Source organism: Schistocerca americana, chromosome 5 (assembly GCF_021461395.2).
Source record: "Schistocerca americana isolate TAMUIC-IGC-003095 chromosome 5, iqSchAmer2.1, whole genome shotgun sequence".
NCBI classification, from domain to species: domain Eukaryota; kingdom Metazoa; phylum Arthropoda; class Insecta; order Orthoptera; family Acrididae; genus Schistocerca; species Schistocerca americana.
Genome location: NC_060123.1, coordinates 709,518,558 through 709,539,617, shown reverse-complemented (window position 1 = coordinate 709,539,617; position 21,060 = coordinate 709,518,558). Strand labels below are relative to the sequence as shown.

Below are 21,060 nucleotides of genomic sequence, written 5' to 3'. Positions count from 1 at the left end.
AGTAAGCTTCGGTATGCAGCCAGAAAAATATAAGTTTAATGATATTTTGACTAAATAAATGAACATTTTTGGAAATAAGACCAATAATGAGTTCGAAAAGAATTCCATCATTAGAACCAAAAACTGATAATGAATTTATTTCATTTATCAAAACTTTTCAATAATCAGTAGACTCAAAAACATTTAACATAATTAAAAATATTAGTAAGGAATTGAACATCATTTTTAAAGTAATTAGAAGTTATAATGTTTTTAAAGTTAAAAGAATAATGAATATAAATGATTATATAAATTATACAAATGAGTATATCATTAAAGAAATCAGAGTTAGTTAGTACTATTGGGCTACAGGAGTTTCAATTTTTTCCAGAATTATTCAGAAAGACCAGGTAAAGAACAAAACATGTACCTAATATAAATTATTGTTACAAATTTCAGGAAGTTACTGGAAAATCTCGACTACCAAGAGAACAAAAAATAGTGAGACTAGATCAAATTTATCCACTGGGTAGCAAACTATCCGAGCAAGGAAAAGAGACTGAGCCATCAGAAAAGCATTTTTTTGAAGTTAAAGAAATAAAAGCGAGATTTAATGAAAAATTTCAAGCTATTAATTATAAAATTGTCTTTATGATGCTGATATTGCTAAACTGAATACTGTTAGTGAAAAAAAATTATATAATGCAAGCACTCAATTCTATAGTTGAAGTAGCAAAAAACTTAATTAATTTTAGAAAAGGAGATAAGCTGAATATAACATTGGAAAATCCATAAATGTCTTACACAATTTCTGCAGGATATAAGACATCAAATAATACTTGAGAAGCTGCTCAAGTTTTGTGTGACAAAATCAGAGATATATTAACATCTGATGAGACTATTGATAAAGCAGGTACTTCATTTATTATTCAAATGATAGCAAGTCCTAGAGGCAGAGGTGGTGCAGGTAAAAAAATAATAATCTAGTTGAAGATGAAGACAGTAAAAGATGTAGCACAAGAACTAATAGTAGTGATAATTTGTGTTGTCCTAGAGCAATTATAGTGACTTTAACAAACTATGAAAATAATATTTTGGGTTGAGAACTAACTACACAAATTAGAGAAGGAGATAATCTTGAAGAATTGTTGGATATTGAACTAAATACTGCACATGCTGAGAATTTCAATTAGCTTTCTATAATGGCCTTAGAAAAAAATAAAGACTTGTCAGTATAAAGATGTCAACCATTTTGATGTAATTAATCGTATTAAGGCTTTCTTTGGATCAGTATGTGTCTGTGGTAAATGTAATAAGCCATATAACAACAATTAAAACATAATTTCAAAATAGAGAGAAAAATCTGTATACCATGCAATGGCCCAGGACACGAAACTGTGGAAAACAAGATATGCTATGAAAACTTGCAATAGATACAGTTACAATGAAGAATGCTTAAAAATTCACTAAGAAGTTGTGATACTACTTATAAATGTGAAGGATTAAAAAGATTTGTCTGAGATCTAAAGAACATGAACATAACTTCGAACTTTGCAGCAACTGTAATCAACTAGTAAAAAACTGAAAATCATGTATTTTGCATGCAAAACAGATTGCAGAAAGATGGTATTTGTGAAAAAAATTTGGTGAGGATTTTATAGTACAAGGTTGTCGAAATTGTAATAAGCGTGGTTGTTATATTAATGGAGAATTTAAAGACTTTTATGTTTACCAAGCTGGGAATGTGAATAAATGGTTGCCAGTAAATAGTTTGAGTGCTGTGAAGATGAATTCCCTAAGAGATTGAATTGTACCTATACAGAAAGATACATGTGGTTTGATTATGACTGGTATACATATTCTAAATCTCATAATAGTTTACGATTTTAAAAGAAATACTGTATATAAATTTAAGACAAGTGGTGAATTCTGTAAACGGGTAAATCTGAAAAAACAAGTATTACACTTCCATAGCTCACTATGCTAAAAATATGATTCACAATTCATTGTCAAGTACTGAAGCCATGTAGAGTGGCCATGCAGCTTGAGGCGCTATGTCAGGGAATGTGAGGCCCCTCCTGGCAGAGGTTCAGGTCCTCCCTCAAGCATAGGTGTGTGTGTGGGGGGGGGGGGGGGGGGGGTATGTGTGTACGCATGCATGTGTGCACATGCGTGTGTTTCGTTCTTAGTATAAGTTAGTTTAAGTTAGTAGTGTGTATGTCTAGAGACCGATGACCTCAGCATTTTGGTTCCTTAGGAATTCACACACATATGAACATTTTTTACTGTGTTGAAAATACAATAAAACCATATACCATGTACACAGGAAGTAAGCTGATGTTATTAGAGATAAAACACTTAGGTCTAAAAATGATAGACAGCAATAATTTTGAACAAGATCCATTTATTAGTTTCCAAAAACATTTGATTTGAATGAACTGAAGAAAAGATATTTTCCACATTCATTGAATACACATGCAAATGAAAATTACATATGACCAATTCCACGTACTCAACATTATTGTGTAGACACTATGAAACCGAAAGATATAGAAAAATTTCTGAAATGGCATAGGTCCAGAGTTAAAGAAAATTATGCATTCAATATGAAGAAAGAAATTAATGAGTTCTGTAATTCTGCAATAGATATATTGGGAATAGGTTATTCAGAATTATGAAAACAGTTTCTAGAGAGAACTAATATTGATCCATTCCATGGTTTGACAATTTCAGGTGTTTGTATAGCTATTTACAGATCTCATAATTACCTGAAAATACAATCACTGTATAGGATAAACACAAAAAGAAAATTATAGTATAGAATCCATATGGTGGTTAAACAGGTTTCAACAATCATAATATCTTGCATGGTCTTAATGGTGGAGGAGTAAAAATAACCAGGGCAAACATACATGGATTTCATGAAGAAAATAATACTGTTTATCAATACCATGGTTGATTTTGACATGGTTGTAAAAAATGTTTTAAAAGTGAGACGATTAGCAATAAAAATAAAAAACCCATGGATGATCTTTATCAAAAGACTTTAACAAGATGTGCAGAAATACAAAATGAAGGATATAATTTAGTGGAAATCTGGGAAAGTGACTGGCTTATCTCTCCAGAGTATAAGATGCTTAAAACACACAGTTACCAAAACTTTTCGAACCACTGAATCCAAGAGATACCTTTTATGGTGGTCAAACAAATACAGTAAAATTAAGAGCTAAAGCAGACGGTGTTACACCAAAATAAAATATATTGACGTTGTAGTCTTTATCCTACTGTGCAATTTTATGATTTTTATCCTGAACGGCACCCAAGAAAAATATATAGACCAAGATATTATTGTAAAAATTAGTATGGTTTAATAAAATGTAAAGTAGTGCCACCTAAAAGATTGTATCATCCTGTTTTTTGAGTAACCATAAATGGAAAGCTGTTGTTTCCTCTCTGTGTCATATATACTCAAGAAAAAATAAATAAATGCACTCACAATGATGATGAAAGAAGTTCTATTGGAATATGGACAACTGATGAAGAAAGCTGTAGAAAAAGGATATAAAATTTCAGGTGTCTATGAAGAATGGGATTTTAGAAATAAAAGCAACATGTTTAAAAATTATGTGAAAAATTTTATGAAAATAAAATTAGAAACCAGTCCACATGATTTTGAAACTGATAGTGAGTATATCGAAAAAGTTAAAGAGAAATTAGATATTGACTTAGATCCCAGTAGAATAATGGAAAGTCTAGGAAAATGAGCTGTTGCTAAGATATGTCTGAATTCATTATGTGGGAAATATGGGCAAAGGCAAAGTAGGAATCAAAAAGAATACGTAACAAATTTACAGCGATTTTATGAGATGTCATTCGATGATCAATTAGATAATATAGATAATTTCATTAAAAATGATATAGTTCAGATAAAGCCAGTTTCAGGGATTATTATCAGGAAAAAAATACAGCTACAAATATTTTTATAGCTGCATTCACTACATCAAATACAAAGCTTAAATTGTGTGATATGTTAGATAAACTAAGAGGATCTGTTATATATTATGGAATGGATAGTGTAGTATACTTTGATAATGGTGAAAATATTGTGGAAACAGATTGTAAGTTAGGTAGATGAACTGATGAGTTAGGAAATAACTGAGTTACAGAATGGGCTTCAACTGGCCCAAAAAGTTATTATGATGAGATAAATGGTAAAAAAACACGGATAATAGTAAAGGGAGTCATCTTAAATTATAAGAATATTATAAAGCTGAATGACACATCTTTGATAAGAGTAATCGAAAGTGAAATAAAGGAAAAGACAGAATTAGAATACAATCAAATCACTAGAGATGTTGATATTAAAAATCTAGTCAACAAACAGGCTAAGAAAGAGTTCACATTTCAGTATGATAAAACAGTAGTTCTAGAAAATTATGATACACTGCCTTGTGGATATTAAAAATTATTTATTATTTAATATAATTTAATAAGATTAAAATAATTTTTGTGTATCTTTTAATAAAGAATAATATTCATATCGTATTTGTTGTACCATTGATGTGCATTTATTAGTTGATTTTTACTGCATTCTCTATATTCTAATTCTCTAATTATTGACTGAGGAACTATTAATAATAAGGCATAGGCTTTGAAATAATTATGTATTATTTTTGGTAATTTATTGATTGGTAAATTATAATTTGCTGCTTTGTTACAGTCATAAAAAAGAGGGAATCTGAGTTTCCTATATCCACTCATATTTCTATATCAGTTTCAGCATAACTATTGACTCTCATTTTGTATTCTTATATATAAATTTGCATAAATACATTAATAGTGTCATTATTATCCTGACTTCTCAAATTTTCTATAATTACAGATGGTTTGAAACATTTTTTGCAAATATTACATTCAACTAGCCTCTCTCTAGGTTTATAATTTCTATTAACAAAGATGACTAATTTTAATTCATCACTCACATTACTCATATTTACATAGATTAAAAATTTAATGGGGTTTCCAATTTTTCGAAGATAGTAATATAAAGGAATGATGCGAATTTCACAATCTGGAGTTCATTATCTGAGTAAATTTTTATTTTTATTTTTGTATGTTGGGTGGATATTTGTATTAAATAATCCCCTAGTTCGCTCAACCTACCCGTTTACTACTTATTCTTATTTGAGATTACCTTAATGACTAGCTATAGTCCTTCCAACGGAAACTGCAAACGCCTAGTAAAGATGTACACCAAACTTCTCTATGAATCACCAGTAGCCAAACTCCGAAGGGTTGTCGCCTATCCAGTTGTAACTGGTATACATTTTTTCATATTGGTATTGGCCTTGCAGATTGTACGATGTATTGTTTTTATGAAACACTCAAATCATTTTACCAAATTGTGGAATAAGTATGTATCCACCATTAATTCATGAGCCAGATTTTCGGAAGCGATTCTCTTACTCAAAAAACAAAGCATCCACAAAGCACTCTTTTTCTTGCTAACCTTCTTCCCTGTGGAATGCAAATGCTGGGGAGCTCCACTTACTTCTGCTACCTCAGTTACCTCCAGTTCAATATCATACTGTGTTCTGTGTGAGAACTTCTGGCTCAGAGGTGTACTGCTCCAACATTACCGTCAATGTTTCTGAGCATGTGGTTGCAAGTTGTGCATATGACAGTGCTGCTGGGAAACTGTGGTGTCACCGCCAGACACCACACTTGCTAGGTGGTAGCCTTTAAATCGGCCGCGGTCCGTTAGTATACGTCGGACCCGCGTGTCGCCACTGTCAGTGATTGCAGACCGAGCGCCACCACACGGCAGGTCTAGAGAGACTTCCTAGCACTCGCTCCAGTTGTACAGCCGACTTAGCCAGAGATGGATCACTGACGACTACGCTCTCATTTGCCGAGACGATAGTTAGCATAGCCTTCAGCTACGTCATTTGCTACGACCTAGCAAGGCGCCATAGCATTCAATATTGAGATTATAACACGTACCGTCAAGAGCGATGTACACCAATTGTGGATTAAAGTTAAGTATTATATCAACTACGTACTTTATTTGCTACTATTAATTCCCTTAACTGTTCCAGACCTCACGCCAGTCAGCGTGTAATTAAAAGCGTGCATTTCGGCCTCCTCTAGCAACACGGTGTTGGCTCTTCTGCCAACACTACAGAAACACTTACCAACTATATAATCAAAGCTATGCAGTTCCTATGATACATATAGAGCTCCCATGGTGAATGTAATGCTGCATGCAGCGTTGATAAAGAATACAAGTGAACAACCGTGTACATTACTGTGCTGGTTTGAGGCGCTCTGGAATACAATATGTTATCTCAACTCCTACATATTCAGGACGATGTCAACAGCAGTCGAAACGCGAGGAAGGTTCATGACTGAGCAGTCCTTGAGGTACTTTTGCACACCATATTTCAGCTGACGTATTACTGTCCTCATATGGCGACGTACGTCCGACACTTTTACGAAGAATCATCACTTCCCTGGCAAGCATGTTTGCGTAACATATCGTTTATGGGCCATGTCATGGAAATGGTTCGCCAGAAACTACTTTATTAGAGTCCTCAAGTAGCTGTTGATGCTCCTCAGACTGTTATGGGAACAATATGGGCGATCACTTTCCAGAGTTGTACCTGTGTGCTCTCTGATCACACCACACAAAGATTTGAAGCCCTGGCCGCAGGATGTAGTGGCTGCAAGCAGAATCTAATTCTCAGAGTTCGATATGTATGGATCTGTAACTCCACTCCCCTCATTTAGACACTCTGCAATACGCATTTCATTCCTCTCTGGTGTATCCTTCTTGGTGCAGACAATTTCACAGGTATTTATGCACGGAATTGACACCAGGCGCCAACGTGTTTAACATTATATGTCCAGTTATGTGCCAGCTTGTTTTCAGAGATGCCATACATAGATGAGTCACAATGTAATTTGCATAATCTAGAAGTGATTACAAACCAATGCTTTACTAAACTCCACGATTCTCAAACCTTCTCTGCCTCGTGATGACTGGGTGTTGTGTGATGTCCTTAGGTTAGTTAGGTTTAAGTAGTTCTAGTTCTAGGGGACTCATGACCATAACTGTTAAGTCCCATAGTGCTCAGAGCCATTTGAACCATTTGGACCATTCTCAAACCCAGGAAATAAAAGTAAAATCATAGTAATTTTTAAATAAAATAATTACATCATTTATTCTCTCCCTGGCACAAATCAGCCCTGTGGTCAAAGGTGTAAGCTGTAACCGAATGGTTGAACTGACTCTTTAAAGCAAACGACATCCTGTCTATTGATGAAAGTGAAGGATATTACACATTTCTTTCTATTGTATTAGACACGAATCACAGGTAATTTATCTTATGTTTCACAAACAATGTCCCTGGCTCAGAAGATATTCCCTCAGAAATATTGAGATCGTTACGAGACACAGTCGGGACAAAAATATTCCATCTTTTGTGCGAGATGTGGGACATGTATAACATCTTCCGACATAAAGAGGTATGAAATAACTAAAATTGCCAGGAAAGGGTGTTGATAGCTGTGAATATTACTGAACTATCAGTCCAGTAAGTTATGGCTCCATAATAAGGCATGAAATGTTTACAGAAAAATAGGAAAATAAATACAGGCCAACGATGAGAAGCATTAGTTTGGATTCTGGCGAAACATAGGAACATGAGAATCAATACTGACGCTACGACACATCTTAACAGATAGGTTCCTAAAATGCAGACATAAGTTATAGTATTTGTAGATATAGGGAAATTTTTTGACAATGTTTACTGAACGATACTTGTTGGAGTTCTTCCTGAAGGTAGGAGGGATAAAATATAGGGAAGTGACGGTTATCTGCAACTTGCATAGAAACCAGCCTGCGGCTGTAGAAGTCGCTGAATATGAAAGGGAGGCAAAAGTCGAGAAGAGAGTCAGACCGGGTTGTAACTTACCCTCATGTTCTTCAGTGTGTACACTGAGCAAGTGGTAACCGAAACCAGTGATATTTTTGGAAAGGAAATGAAGTTCAGGGAAAAGGAACGGGATTAGAAGATGCCCACCAAGAAAACTGAAAGAAGGTTAGTGAAATGTAGTCTAATCCGATGAATTAATGCTGAGGCAATTAGCTTTAGGGATGAATCACTCAAGCGTTTAGAGCAATTTTACTATTTTGACAGCAAATAAGTGATAATGGTCGAAGTAGAGAGGATTTAAAATATGGGCTGGTAATATTAAGAAAAGCTTTTCTGAAAAAGAGGATCTACTTTTACATTAAATACGTTTAAATATGAGGAAGTTTTTGTCTTTAAGTATTTATAAGGAATATATTCTTGTACGCCCAAGTAGAATTTGTTCAAAAAACAGTTCAGACACGAAACAAATAGAAGGTTCTGAAATGTGGTGCTAGAGAAGGCTAAAGTGGTAGGTCTAATATCTGATGAGGAGGTGTTGTACCGAGTTGGAAAAAAATAAATAGTTGAACTACAAAAAGAATTCAGTCAATAATGCACATGCTAGGGCATGAAGGAATAGTCAATCTGGTAACCTCTCGAAGCACCGAAGGTTAAGAAATGGATGTAGGCTGCAATAGTTATAGGAAAATGAATGGACTTGCACGTGGTAGCCTACAATCTTCAGACTGAACACTAACAGCAACAGCTTTTCATTCTTAGTCATTAAAACTAAAGTCCGACCGAACAGTCCTGGGAAGGCCCAACGGTACCGACCGGCCACTGTGTTACTCTCAGCCCACAGGCGTCACTGGATGTGGATATGGAAGGCCTTGTGGTCAGCACTGCTCTCCCGGCCGTATGTCAGTTTACGAGACCATAGTCGCTATTTCTCAATTAAGAAGCTCTTCAGTTTGCGTCACAAGGGCCGAGTGCACCCTGCTTGCCAACAGCGCTCCACAGACCGGATGGTCACCCATCCAAGCACTAGCCCAGTCCGAAAGTGCGTAACTTCGGTGATCTGACGGGAACAGGTGCTATCACTGGCGCAAGGCCGTTGGCATACTTAGTCATTGATGTTAAAATAATTCTTATTAGTGTTATCCATACACCAATGTCCACATTTTACTCTCAGATTAATACGAACTTCCCTGTACGTTTGTCATAGTAAATTTTTTGAAAAATTGACCTTCCATGCCCAGAGAAAAGTGAGTGACACATTACACGCTTTTTTCCAATTTAACACACATTAACGATCACTGTTCCGTAATTGTGTCTAAAACAAATAAGAAATGGAGTATGTGAATGTTGGTCGTAAAATGCACGGAAGTTCAGAGCAGCGAAAGTGGTGAATTTTAACGCTACATTTATGGAAACTTCGTTCTGCCCTATCTCAGCTGACGTCAGGCGAAAGTGACGTAATTTCTCATTGTAAATGCGCTATGCTGACGTGTACTGAGATATGACACAGTAAACAACGCAACCCGTTATCTTCGTAACGCTTCGATGGCTGAGCACGTCGAAAACAGGAAGGAGGACATTGCTTACGCACGATATAGGGTCTGCGAGAGAACAACGAGGTAAGTCGTCAACATCGGGAGATACCCAATTACTGGTCTCTCAAACGTCAAAACATTTTCTGCTGTCGATGGACGTTTAAAAGCGAAACAATTATTCACACTATGCAGTGGCGGATAGACGTGTGGGGCGGGGGGGGGGGGGGGGCGGGGGAGGGGGGAGGCGTGACCCCCCTTGCGGAACCACCTGCTACGCCACCCGCGCCGCCCCCGCCAATCAGTCCACACACCATTCGTTCGTCTCTTTATTCAGTCGACTCGACTGGATCGAGTTATCGAGTAGTTGTACTTTCCTATGTAGCACGAACGTCCGCGTCATCGTATTTTCTGCGTTTCTGTCTGGCACATAGATAGCTAACACGTACCTACGATAAAAGTCGCGGCCATTCTAGTGATATTAATACGTTATTATTCTGGCGTTTGTTCGACAAAAATCGCGAATATTCTGCTGTTTTCTTGTACAGAGAACCTTCGATACGTAGTGTTACTAAATACGGACTATTCGCCGTAGGAAGCTGGCTTACATTCAGAAGCAGAAATATTAAGACTGAAGAATAAATAAGTAAAATCTTCTAATTGTAGCAAGTGCAAGTGTGTAGTGTAGTCAAGAGTGTGATTGATCAGTTGATTGTGAAGTATTAATAACAGTAATTCGCAGTAATTTCTCAGTAAAAATATTGTTACGGACTTGTAACAATATTTTTACTAATAATGTAACAATACTTAGCCATACCTAATTCGTAATACGACTTAGGTATGGGAAACCATTGATGCGTATATCTCCGGTAATAGTGACTCTCGAGAAGATTCCTAAAAACGCAACGTTACTATTGATGCCCTCTGTCGAATGCAGTAGAAAGGAACGGAATCGACAATAAAAGTTCCATACATTTAAATTGCCGAATGACGTCCTCAGTGGAAACTCGCTCTTGTATTAAAACGTCGTAAGGTACATATTGGCTTGTCGCTTTCACAGTAGGTATTTACTCACACTCCATAAAAGACTGCATGGCAGCATTCTGGAAGCGAATGTTCTCGAAAGTACCGAGACATACCGGGTGATCAAAAAGTCAGTGTAAATTTGAAAACTTGATAAACCACGGAATAATATAGATAGAGAGGTAAAAACTGACACACATGCTTGGAATGACATGGGGTTTTATTAGAACCACCACATATTGCTAGACGCATGAAAGATCTCGTGCGCGCGTCGTTTGGTGATGATCGTGTGCTCAGCCGCCACTTTCGTCATGCTCGGCCTCCCAGGTCCCCAGACCTCAGACCGTGCGATTATTGGCTTTGGGGTTACTTGAAGTCGCAAGTGTATCGCGATCGACCGACATCTCTAGGGATGCTGAAAGACAACATCCGACGCCAATGCCTCACCATAACTCCGGACATGCTTTACAGTGCTGTTCATAACATTATTCCTCGACTACAGCTATTGTTGAGAAATGATGGTGGACATATTGAACATTTCCTGTAAAGAACATCATCTTTGCTTTGTCTTACTTTGTTATGCTAATTATTGCTATTCTGATCAGATGAAGCGCCATCTGTCGGACATTTTTTGAACTTTTGTATTTTTTTGGTTCTAATAAAACCCCATGCCATTCCAAGCATGTGTGTCAATTTGTACCTCTCTATCTACATAATTCCGTGATTTATTCAGCTTTCAAATTTATACTGACTTTTTGATCACCTGGTATATACAAAGGGCGTTCAGAAACTTTTGCACAGACGTCTCTATTTTTTTTATTTTTTGCAGGAGGAGAATGAAATATTTTGTGAACATACTTGGAACATTTAGCTATACGTTGAGCGTCCTCAATGTAGCCTCCATCAGCTGTGACGCACCTGGCCCAACGTTCTTTCCATGATGCAAATGCACTTTGGTAAAATTCTGGGGATTGACTTTTACACCATCGCTTGACACAAGAAATAAGGTCTTTCTCAATATCAAATGATTTATCGCGCAGGTGGGCCTTCAGACGACCAAAGAGGTAAAAATCAGATGGAGCCAAGTCCGGAAGCCGGCCGGGGTGGCCGAGAGGTTCTAGGCCCTACAGTCTGGAACCGCGCGACCGCTACGGTCGCAGGTTCGAATCCTGCCTCGGGCATGGATGTTTGTGATGTCCTTAGGTTAGTTAGGTTTAAGTAGTTCTATGTTCTAGGGCTCTAATGACCTCAGAAGTTAAGTCCCATAGTGCTCAGAGCCATTTGAACCAAGTCCGGAATGTAGGGAGGATGAGGAACAATTTTCCAACCCATTTTCCTGATTTTCTCCTGCGTCATTAATACTTCATGGGATTTGGTATTGTCATGGTGTATTCTGATGAGGTGACCCTGAAGCTGTGGTCTGTGGGTCTTGATGGCACGTCGCAGCTTGTCCAAAGACTGACAGTAATGGTCCCAGATAACTGTGGAGCCAGGTTCCAAAAAGTCAATGAAAATACCGCCACACTGATCCCAGAGGAAGAAGGCCATCAGCTTTCGGCCTGCTGTTCGTGAAAGTCTTGGTTTCTTCTTCCGAGGGAATCCGTATGACGCCACTACATGGATTGGGTTTTGCTCTCCTGTTCGAAAAAAAAAAAAAAAAACATGTTCCATCCTGGGCAATGACGCCGTCAAAACACTGTTTCCACTCTTCAGTAAAGGTCCTTATAAGACCATCGCACGCATTCTTCCTCATCGTTTTCATTTCTCTTTTCAATAATCTAGGCACCTAACCTGCACAAATTTTTCTGTACCCTACTGACTATACCAGTGACACCACACTACCCAGTGACAAACGAATCATTTCAGCAAGCGATCGTGTCATCACGCATCTGTCATTTTGGATGATCTGATCAATGGTCTCCTTATTCACATCTCTCACTGCCGTCGATGGTCTACCGCATCGTGAATTGTCCAGTAGAGAGAAATCACCTTCTTTAAACCTCTGCAACCACAACTGCGATCCACTGGGTCCTCCCCATAAACAGGAAGCAACTTCCTCTGAATCGGTGGCAGAGTCATTACCGGTCTTGAAGAGGAACTCCATCACCGACCGTTATCGCAAGCTGACATCTACTACACGGTCCATTATGGCTCACCTGTAAGTAAAAGAAAATACTTTTATACACCAACTTATAGCTGAATGTTCCAAGTATGTTCACAAAAAATTTCATTCTCCTCCTGCAAAAAATAAAAAATCAGAGACGACTGTGCAAAACATTTTGAACGCCCTTTGTACAAGGGAAGCAGAGTCGCTGCCAGGTAGTCAGTTAGAAAGCTACAATCGTCGCGATAACTTGGAAGTGATAAAAGATAAACAACTGCAACTATTGGCTATTACCACGGACTTCAGTCAGTGTTGTGCTTAGCGATGTTAGAAATACGCGGAATATGACCGTGTGTGTTTTAGTGCTAAGTGTGCTATTGTTGCATTTTTCAGTGCGAATAAAGTGTTTATTCGAGAATAACTTGCATCTAATTTACCTACGTCGTAACAATATAATGAAATGAATCGTTATGCAATAAGAAAAAGAAAAGTAGAAATATCTGAAGATTCCGGTCACCATTTAGCCGCAAGAACACCACCAGATGTACAGGCAGAACCTAGCACTTCGTCGAAACATCCACAACAATGTTCATCGACTAATTCCTTTAATCTCACGGATATTGGCAATTATTTGGATATATTAGCGTCAGGAAATATTAGTGGTGGTATAAAACAGGAAACCTGAAAAAGGTTATATCTTTCCTATTTCCGAGCACAACAAGAGAGGACGGGTTGAACGCAGACAAGTGCACCATAATCACTTTGAACTGTATCCATGGCTAGTGTTCTCACAAGTTAAACAGGTACTTCTTTGCACTAACTGTTCAATTTTTGTGAATAATAAAACAGTTGGAGGAAATCTGTTGTCGCCAAGAAACCTGTGACTGAACCACTAACAAAGTTTGCCAGACTTACTGGTAAAGACCCACTTCCAGCTCAAGTACCTCGTAGAAGCGTCAACAGATGCAAAATTATTTTTGGCGACAGGAGACAACCGCGAACTTGAGGTCGTAAATCAACTGTCAAGACAGTGAACGGAAAGCATAAGGAAAACAGAGATCGTCTTGTACCTATAATAAAACCAATCATACTTCATGGAAAGCAAAATATTCCTCTGCGGAGGCATAGAGATGATGGGAGTCTATTAGAAAATGAAAATGATCGTGAATGTATAGTGAGTAACGAGGAAACTTCAGAGTTCTTCTAAGATTTAGAACTGACGCTGGAGATCGAAACTAAAACATCACCTTGAGACCACTAAAGCGAACGCCACTTATATAAGTAAAACAACGTGTAACGAACCTAATTATACTGTCAAACAGTGATGTTATCGAGAATACTGGAGGAAATGAAAGATATTATTACAGCATAATCTTCGATGAGACTACGGAAATAGAGCACATCGCCCAACTGAGTTTAGCTGTTGATGGTCACGGCAAATTACAAGAAAATTTTTTGGGTTTCGTTGACACCCATAAAGAGTATAACTGTAGTGGAAACATTGACGATGAACCTCAGGAGAGTCAAGATGAAGAGCGTAGCGTTACTGGTGAAGTATTAGGTACTACGATTCTAAGGAGAATGGAAAGCCTTTCAGTGTCACTGGACCCCTGTGTGGGTATAGGCTGTGATGGTTGCTCAGTTAATATGTGAGAATTGAAAGGAGCTGTGGCTACAACAAAAAAGAAAACCATCAACGCGCAAGTAGCACCGTGTCGAAGTCATCAGCTCAACCTCGCTGTGTCTCGCAGTTGCAAAGTTCTAACTCACCTGGTACTGCTGGAGAAGTAGTATCGTACTTTACAGCGTCCAGCAAGCTTTTCGCAACTCTGAAGAGCCACCTAAAACACTCGCTGCAGTCATATTGTCAAACGAGGTGCGTTTACAATGAGTGGCTTTATAACACATCCAGTCAGCAAAATTTTACAAGACCATTGCTTGGACGTCACGGCCGCGCTGTATTAGCCGAGTGGTGTAAGGCGCTGCAGTCATGGACTGTGCGGCTGGTCCCGGCGGAGGTTCGAGTCCTCCCTCGGGCATGGGTGTGTGTGTTTGTTCTTAGGATAATTTTGGTTAAGTAGTGTGTAAGCTTAGGGACAGATGACCTTAGCACTCAAGTCCCATAAGATTTCACACACATTTGAACATTTGGACGTCACGGTGGCAAAAGCAAAATTAGATTCGACGCTCAGGGTGTACGACGGCATGAGGGCTAATGCTGATGGCTATTTTGCTCGTATTATTGAGGAGGCGAAGGAAGTTATGGAAGAGTTAGACGAGCAAACAAAGACTATAGTATCAGTTCATAAAATGAATTATCGCTTTCGCTAGCGAGAACGCAGCATTGTAAATAATAGCGTTGGCTTGTTAGCGTTCCGTGGTTTTTAACACATTTGTGTATTCCGTGATTTTACTAAAGATTTTCTTCTCTAAGCTGAGACCTGACTACAGAAGACAGTATTTTAAAAGGAGGTGTACTTCTATTTGTTAAAAAGGAAAGGACAGCCGCCATTGCTGCGCGATATAAGATAATATTAATTTTTGTCAGTATTCGCTTTTGTAAGAAAATGAATCTCGTGGTAGCTGTGCATTGAGAAGAACGTTTTATGAAATAATAATTGTTATCTTAAAAGGTAAAATTTTTCTGAGTTTAAAAGTGAATATTATGCTCATCTTTCCTCTCCTAATAATTACGATATAAAGTGCAAGCAAGTAGCAGACTTAGGATTTTGAATGCTAGGTAGTACTGTGCAACCCCTGTTTAATATCACGGTCTTTTGGTATGAACAGATTCTCTTTTGTGAAAAGCGAAAAATTGTGGAACTTGCCCTACCGACAGAATCATATTTGTTCAGAATGGTATCTGTCTGAATTGCTCTTCAATAACAACGTCAAGAATTTTTCAGAGCTACATTACGACGCAGATCTTGAAAAGCTGTTTCTTACGCCGACTGTTAAGAAAAACTTTAACCTTGAGTGCGCTCGGTTGCACCGGAGACGCCACGCATTGCTGAACAGATTGATAATTTTCTCTTTTTCAGCCAAGAAGACAGTAATTAAGATCCTCAGCATTAAATATTTTATTTTTCATGAAAAGGTCAATTTCAATTTTCACACTAAAACGTAACGACAAAGGACAGATTTATTTAAATCATTTAATACTAGGAAGGAAAGAGGACCAGTAGAGAACAGTAGTTACAATTAATTTTTCAGCGGAAAATTTCGAGGCTGCCTGTCTTTTCCATTTACTCTTATCAGGAATGCTTAATATTTGTTCTAGTGGCCCAGGGAGAAAAATTGGCGACCAACTTATCAGGATATCCTTGATAATATGAATGTATGTATTGTATTTATGTGATCTGTACTGTAACATTTTGTGTATTTCTTCTGTTGTATGCATATTTACTGGACGAGTTGTGCGGCCAACTGTATGCAGAGAGGCCAATCTATATGCTCACTGATACCATTAATGAAAACTGCAGTCAACTCTACGGAATACAGGCAAGCAACTGCAACCAGTCTGGCTCTGTGACACTCAGTCTTCTTACTATAGTCTTTTCCTTACACCGTGAATAATAGATGTGTTTTGGTTATATGTGTACTCTTGTCTATAAAAAATGTGTTTGAAATCTTATGGGACTGAACTGCTAAGATCATCAGTCCCTAAGCTTACACACTACTTAACCTAAAATATCCTAAGGACAAACACACACATCCATGCCCGAGGGAGGACTCGAACCTCCGCCAGGACCAGCCGCACAGTCCATGACGGCTTTTAGCAGATCATGCTATTTGAAGGGGAGCGAATGTTTGTTATTGGCTCGATCGGTGTGGCTCTGGGACATTAGGATTCTAGGAATGGCTCTTGGGAGCAAGATGGGTTTTCTGTAATAAATAGAGTGTTGAAACGGTGTTGAGAGGTTATAGGATGAGCTTCGTTTGGAGACGTGACAGAGGAGAGAGTTGATATTGCAAAGGAGTGAGTGATGGAAACTGAGCTAGAGGTCGCGAATACTTTACATATTTAATGGATTTCTAATGGAAGTGGGACTTTGACTCATTGAGTTGGTACGAACTGTACCTGTGAGCGATCACCATAAGAATTGGTTCAGGGAACTTTGACGTGAATTCCTGCTGTCCCGGGGCTATTTGTGCCTAGTTAAAAGCACAGGACTTTGTTATTTTGACAACTAGAAATGATTTATCAATTTCAGGGAAGTCTCTACCATTGTGATTACGCAGATTTACGTGATCCTGGTTGCAATTGAATATTATGTCTATATTATTTGAACTGAATTATTTAAGGACTATCATTTTCTAGATACTCTTTCACGTGATTGATTGGATAAGTTATCACTCTATCCAATATAGATTTGTAATGTCGTCTACTTCAACTTATTACCAGCTTTTATTGCCTTTTATTATTAGTAGTTAGGACCCATTCGGAAAACACTGACGAACTCATTCAGAAGTTTGACAGGAAAAGGTTCTTCACCATCATTGATCTCCAAATGTCCAATTGTCAGCTCAAACTAAATCCCGATTCAAGACAATATACTGCATTCGTATATGCTGGACGAAGCTGTCAATTCAAAGTTTTACCTTTTGGACGGGATGTCAGCTCCGGCGTATTTATTCAATCATTAGCTGCTGTTTTAGGTCCGGAACTGGAAGTGATGATATTTTAATAGCTACATCGTCATGGGAAGACCACACAGAACACTTATCCAACTTTTGAAAGCTCAAGAACCACTGCGAACCTACAATAAACTCTCTTCGCACTCGATTGGGTCAAGTTCCTCGGACACATGGTTGACGACAAAGAAATATTACCCGACGCAGCTAAGATCAGTGCAATAAAGAATTTTCCGGCTCCATGCAGTATGAAACAGCTGAAATCTTATCTCGGTCTGACGTCATTCTTTCGCCGTTTCATTGAAGATCAGTCTATGAATGCGGAGGTGCTGCATCAGTTATTGAAGAAGAATGGACCGTGGAGATGGACGCAAGAATGTCAAACTGCTTTTTAGAATGCCAAGAATGCTCTTGTAAATGCAAGACTACTGCATCGTCCTGGTATGAACCTTGAATTCGGATTGTTGTCTGACTCGTCCACCACTGGACTGGGAGCGTGCTTGTTCAGTATCAAGAATATTGATGGACAACCAACCTCTTGCCCCGTCGCGTTTGCGAGTAGAGTTTCATCGTGTTGGGAGAGATCGTACACTACAACGGAATTAGGAGCACCAGCGGTGGTGCAGGCATTCCGTAAATTCCAGTAGCATCAACAGAGGGCGGACGGCTGTTTACTGCGACCACCAAGCGTTGTCCTTTCTTCAACAGTGCAAGTTACTTCATGCGAGACTCTCTCGATGGACCTTAGCACTTCAAGAGTATAACTTGACAGTAGTATATGTTCAAGGGAAGCACAACCAAATAGCGGATGCTTTGTCACGTCTACCTGAAGATATGGAATCCGATCTTGGAACTACGAATGAAGAACAGGAGCATAAGATACTATTGATGAAGGATTTTGAGAGCAGAAGATACTATCTATTAGTAGATGCAAAATCCTGTCGTCATAAGGCGCATAAATATGCATATTTCCACACAATGATTAATAGAATGATCAATTTACCGCCAAAAAATCAACCATACACAAAGAAATTGCTGTACTCCAATATGTTGCCTGACAGAACGATTTCACAACAAACACAGTAGTTCAAATCTATGAAATAACACTAAACCACACACAACGAAATCCATAACAACATAAAATTTGTAAGAGAATCACCAACGAAACGGAAACCCCACACATAAAATTATATATCTAGGAAACATATCTAATATATTGAATGCATTACTAAACAATACAACAGCAAAACTCTCTTAACCAACCAGCTAAAAATTACAATGAATCCATTTAGGGAAAACGCAATTACGAGTTCACAACAACCCATACATCTATAAAATCGAATGTAAAATTTGTAAAAAATAGTTACATATGTCGAACAGGAGGAAATATTGACATTAGATATTGAGAGTGCGTGAGAAATTACGAGCGTAATGTATCCATTTTTTCCTTCTCATTACAGACTGAGAACCACAAAGCTGAACGTATAGAACAAGCGACGAAAATCCTCTACGTAGTACGGAAGGGATTAATGGTGAACGTTCTTAAAGAAGTAACTATAGACTGTACTAAAACGAGAAACAAATTTTAAAAGTAACAACTCTATAGAATATTTTATTAAAATCTTAAAGTAGGATAAAGACGGACACTTCATAGTCAAAGACAAATTTAGCAGCAAAAATTAAACGATTAACCAACTTAGTTCTTTGCCTATATAAAGCAAATTTGTGAAACAATATCATCTCTTGTTCAGCTGTCAGGAATTTGTTAACATATAACTATAAAGTAAAGTACTTTTGACAGCATCCATTGATGTGAAAAATGACAAACAAGTTGTCAAAAACATAGATCACCAAATCATAGCAATTTAACAAGCGACAACGCCCACCGATGTGAAATGGAAGTCCAGAATAATTAGATGAAAGCAAACGTATACACACAATACATAGCTATAACACATAACTAAAAAATGTGAAGGGACTAATGATACAATTCTATATACTGACGGTGGTAGCTGTTGGCATAATAGGCCAATTGTAATAAGGAAATACGACTGAAGCAGCGGACCTGGATTCATATATGTGTAAAGCCACCAGCTACACATTTCACGCTGGAGGCCCCGAAGAATGTACATTATCTTTCTGTTGATTTCATGAGATTTCTTTTTAGCCAGCTTCCCCTTTCCTCTACGGTTTCTGCTCATCGGTACATGAGATCTGCCTGGTGGTGGCAGAACGATGGTTGTTCAAACGCTTTTCCAGTTCACAACAGTATCGCCAAGAGTGGACTTCGGTAGCTTTAGAAGAGTTGAGATGCCCCTGGTGGAGCTGTTACTCGCCTGACACCGAATTCCTAGTCCACATTTGAAGTCGATAAGATCTCTTGACAGACCCGTTCTGGAGCTGCAGTTGCTCCACTAACAACCCAGTACTGCCCGCCTCCTTTAATACTGGCGGGTCCGGCTCCCGTGACGTGTAGTGGTGACTCCCGCATTACACATTGGTGTGCAGATATTTATGATCATGCTGCGATTTCAGCACTCGCAGACAAGGATAGCTACTATGCTGACACTGCAGCGTAATCCAAGTAGTGACGTCGTATTAATCGTATAACTATGCAGTGTAGTGGAACCTCAAGTAAACTGTCCGGAGTGCTCTAAGAACCTGGGACTCTATAAAAGTCCCATAACTAGTTGAAGTGACTGGAAGTGACGGGGAAGGACTTGGAACGCAGTACTCACGGTGAGTGGACAGCGGGAGCAGGCTCGTGGGCGGCGGGAGCCGGCGGAGTGAGGCAGTGAGGGGCCCCCTGTCTGCACAGTGGGCGCGATCGTCGGCGGCGGGGCTGCGCTATCTGGGCGACCACGACCGGTGGCGCTTGTCAGGGCCGGGAACAGGTTTTTATGTCTGCGTAGTTAGAGGGGTGAAGGAACGTGCGTGCGTCCGTAGAAGGAAAACGGGACGTGTTCAGTTCTGTGTGCTCAGCCAATTGAGGTGAGACAAATTAATCACCTGAAGTTACCAGGGATGAAATACAGGGAGTCATAGAGCATCTACAAGACAAAGCAGGCTGCAGTTTTAAGAGTCGTAGCACATGAAAGGGAAGCGGTAGTAGAGAAGGGAATATCGGTTCAGTCAATCCCCGTGTTGTTTAATCTGTACATGGAGCAAGCAATGAAGAAGCTAAGGGGAGAGGGAAAGGGGGAAAGGGAAAGCGAAACTTTAAGGAAGAAATAAAAACTTAGACGTCTTCCGACGATACTGTAATTCCTTCACAGGTAGCAAAGGACTTGGAAGGTCAGTTTATAAGAGAATTAAGAGTGTCCTCGAAATAGCCTACGATATTAACATCAACAAATGCAATACTACGGAAGTAAGGTGCAAACAAATTATATTACGTAACGGTGACGTTATTAGATTAGGAAATGAATATGGTACTAGGCAAATACTTATTTTTTGTCATCTGAGAGCAAAATAACCCACGATGACCAAGAGAAATAGAATACAAAATAGAAACTGGTAGAAGTAATTAATACTCACCTGAAATACGCTGCATGACACAGAAAGTCAGATAACTGGAAAAGGAGGAGGGAACAAAACGAAATTTCAGGGACTGAGAGGGTATGTAATTTTGTTTCAGTGAGTACAAAACCGATTCAAATCTGCAAAAGTACTTGGCTGTACAATCTACTCATCAGTATAACGTTGCTCCCTCTTTCGCCTGGAAGCAAGATCTGATTCGGTTGTCTCCTCTCCTTAGGAAAGCAGTCTCACAAATATTGTAACTGGTCATTCATGTCCACCATGCTGTCACTGAAACGCAGCAATTTTGAAAGATGTGAAAAATTTGAATTTT

The 21,060-nt window shown here is 38.7% G+C and overlaps 1 protein-coding gene across 1 annotated transcript in view; it reads right to left on the bottom strand.

The window, feature by feature from the left end:
• The window catches only part of LOC124616101 (UDP-glucosyltransferase 2-like), a 111,651-nt gene extending 91,661 nt beyond the window's left edge, over window positions 1-19,990 (bottom strand). Inside the window, exons 1-2 of the mRNA XM_047144361.1 lie at window positions 19,946-19,990; window positions 12,458-12,624 (exon numbers count right to left, since the gene is read on the bottom strand). Coding sequence (XP_047000317.1) covers window positions 12,458-12,547 — 90 coding nt within the window. The 5' untranslated portion in view covers window positions 12,548-12,624; window positions 19,946-19,990. The remainder of the gene's footprint in view (window positions 1-12,457; window positions 12,625-19,945) is intronic.
• Window positions 19,991-21,060: the final 1,070 nt, after the last annotated feature.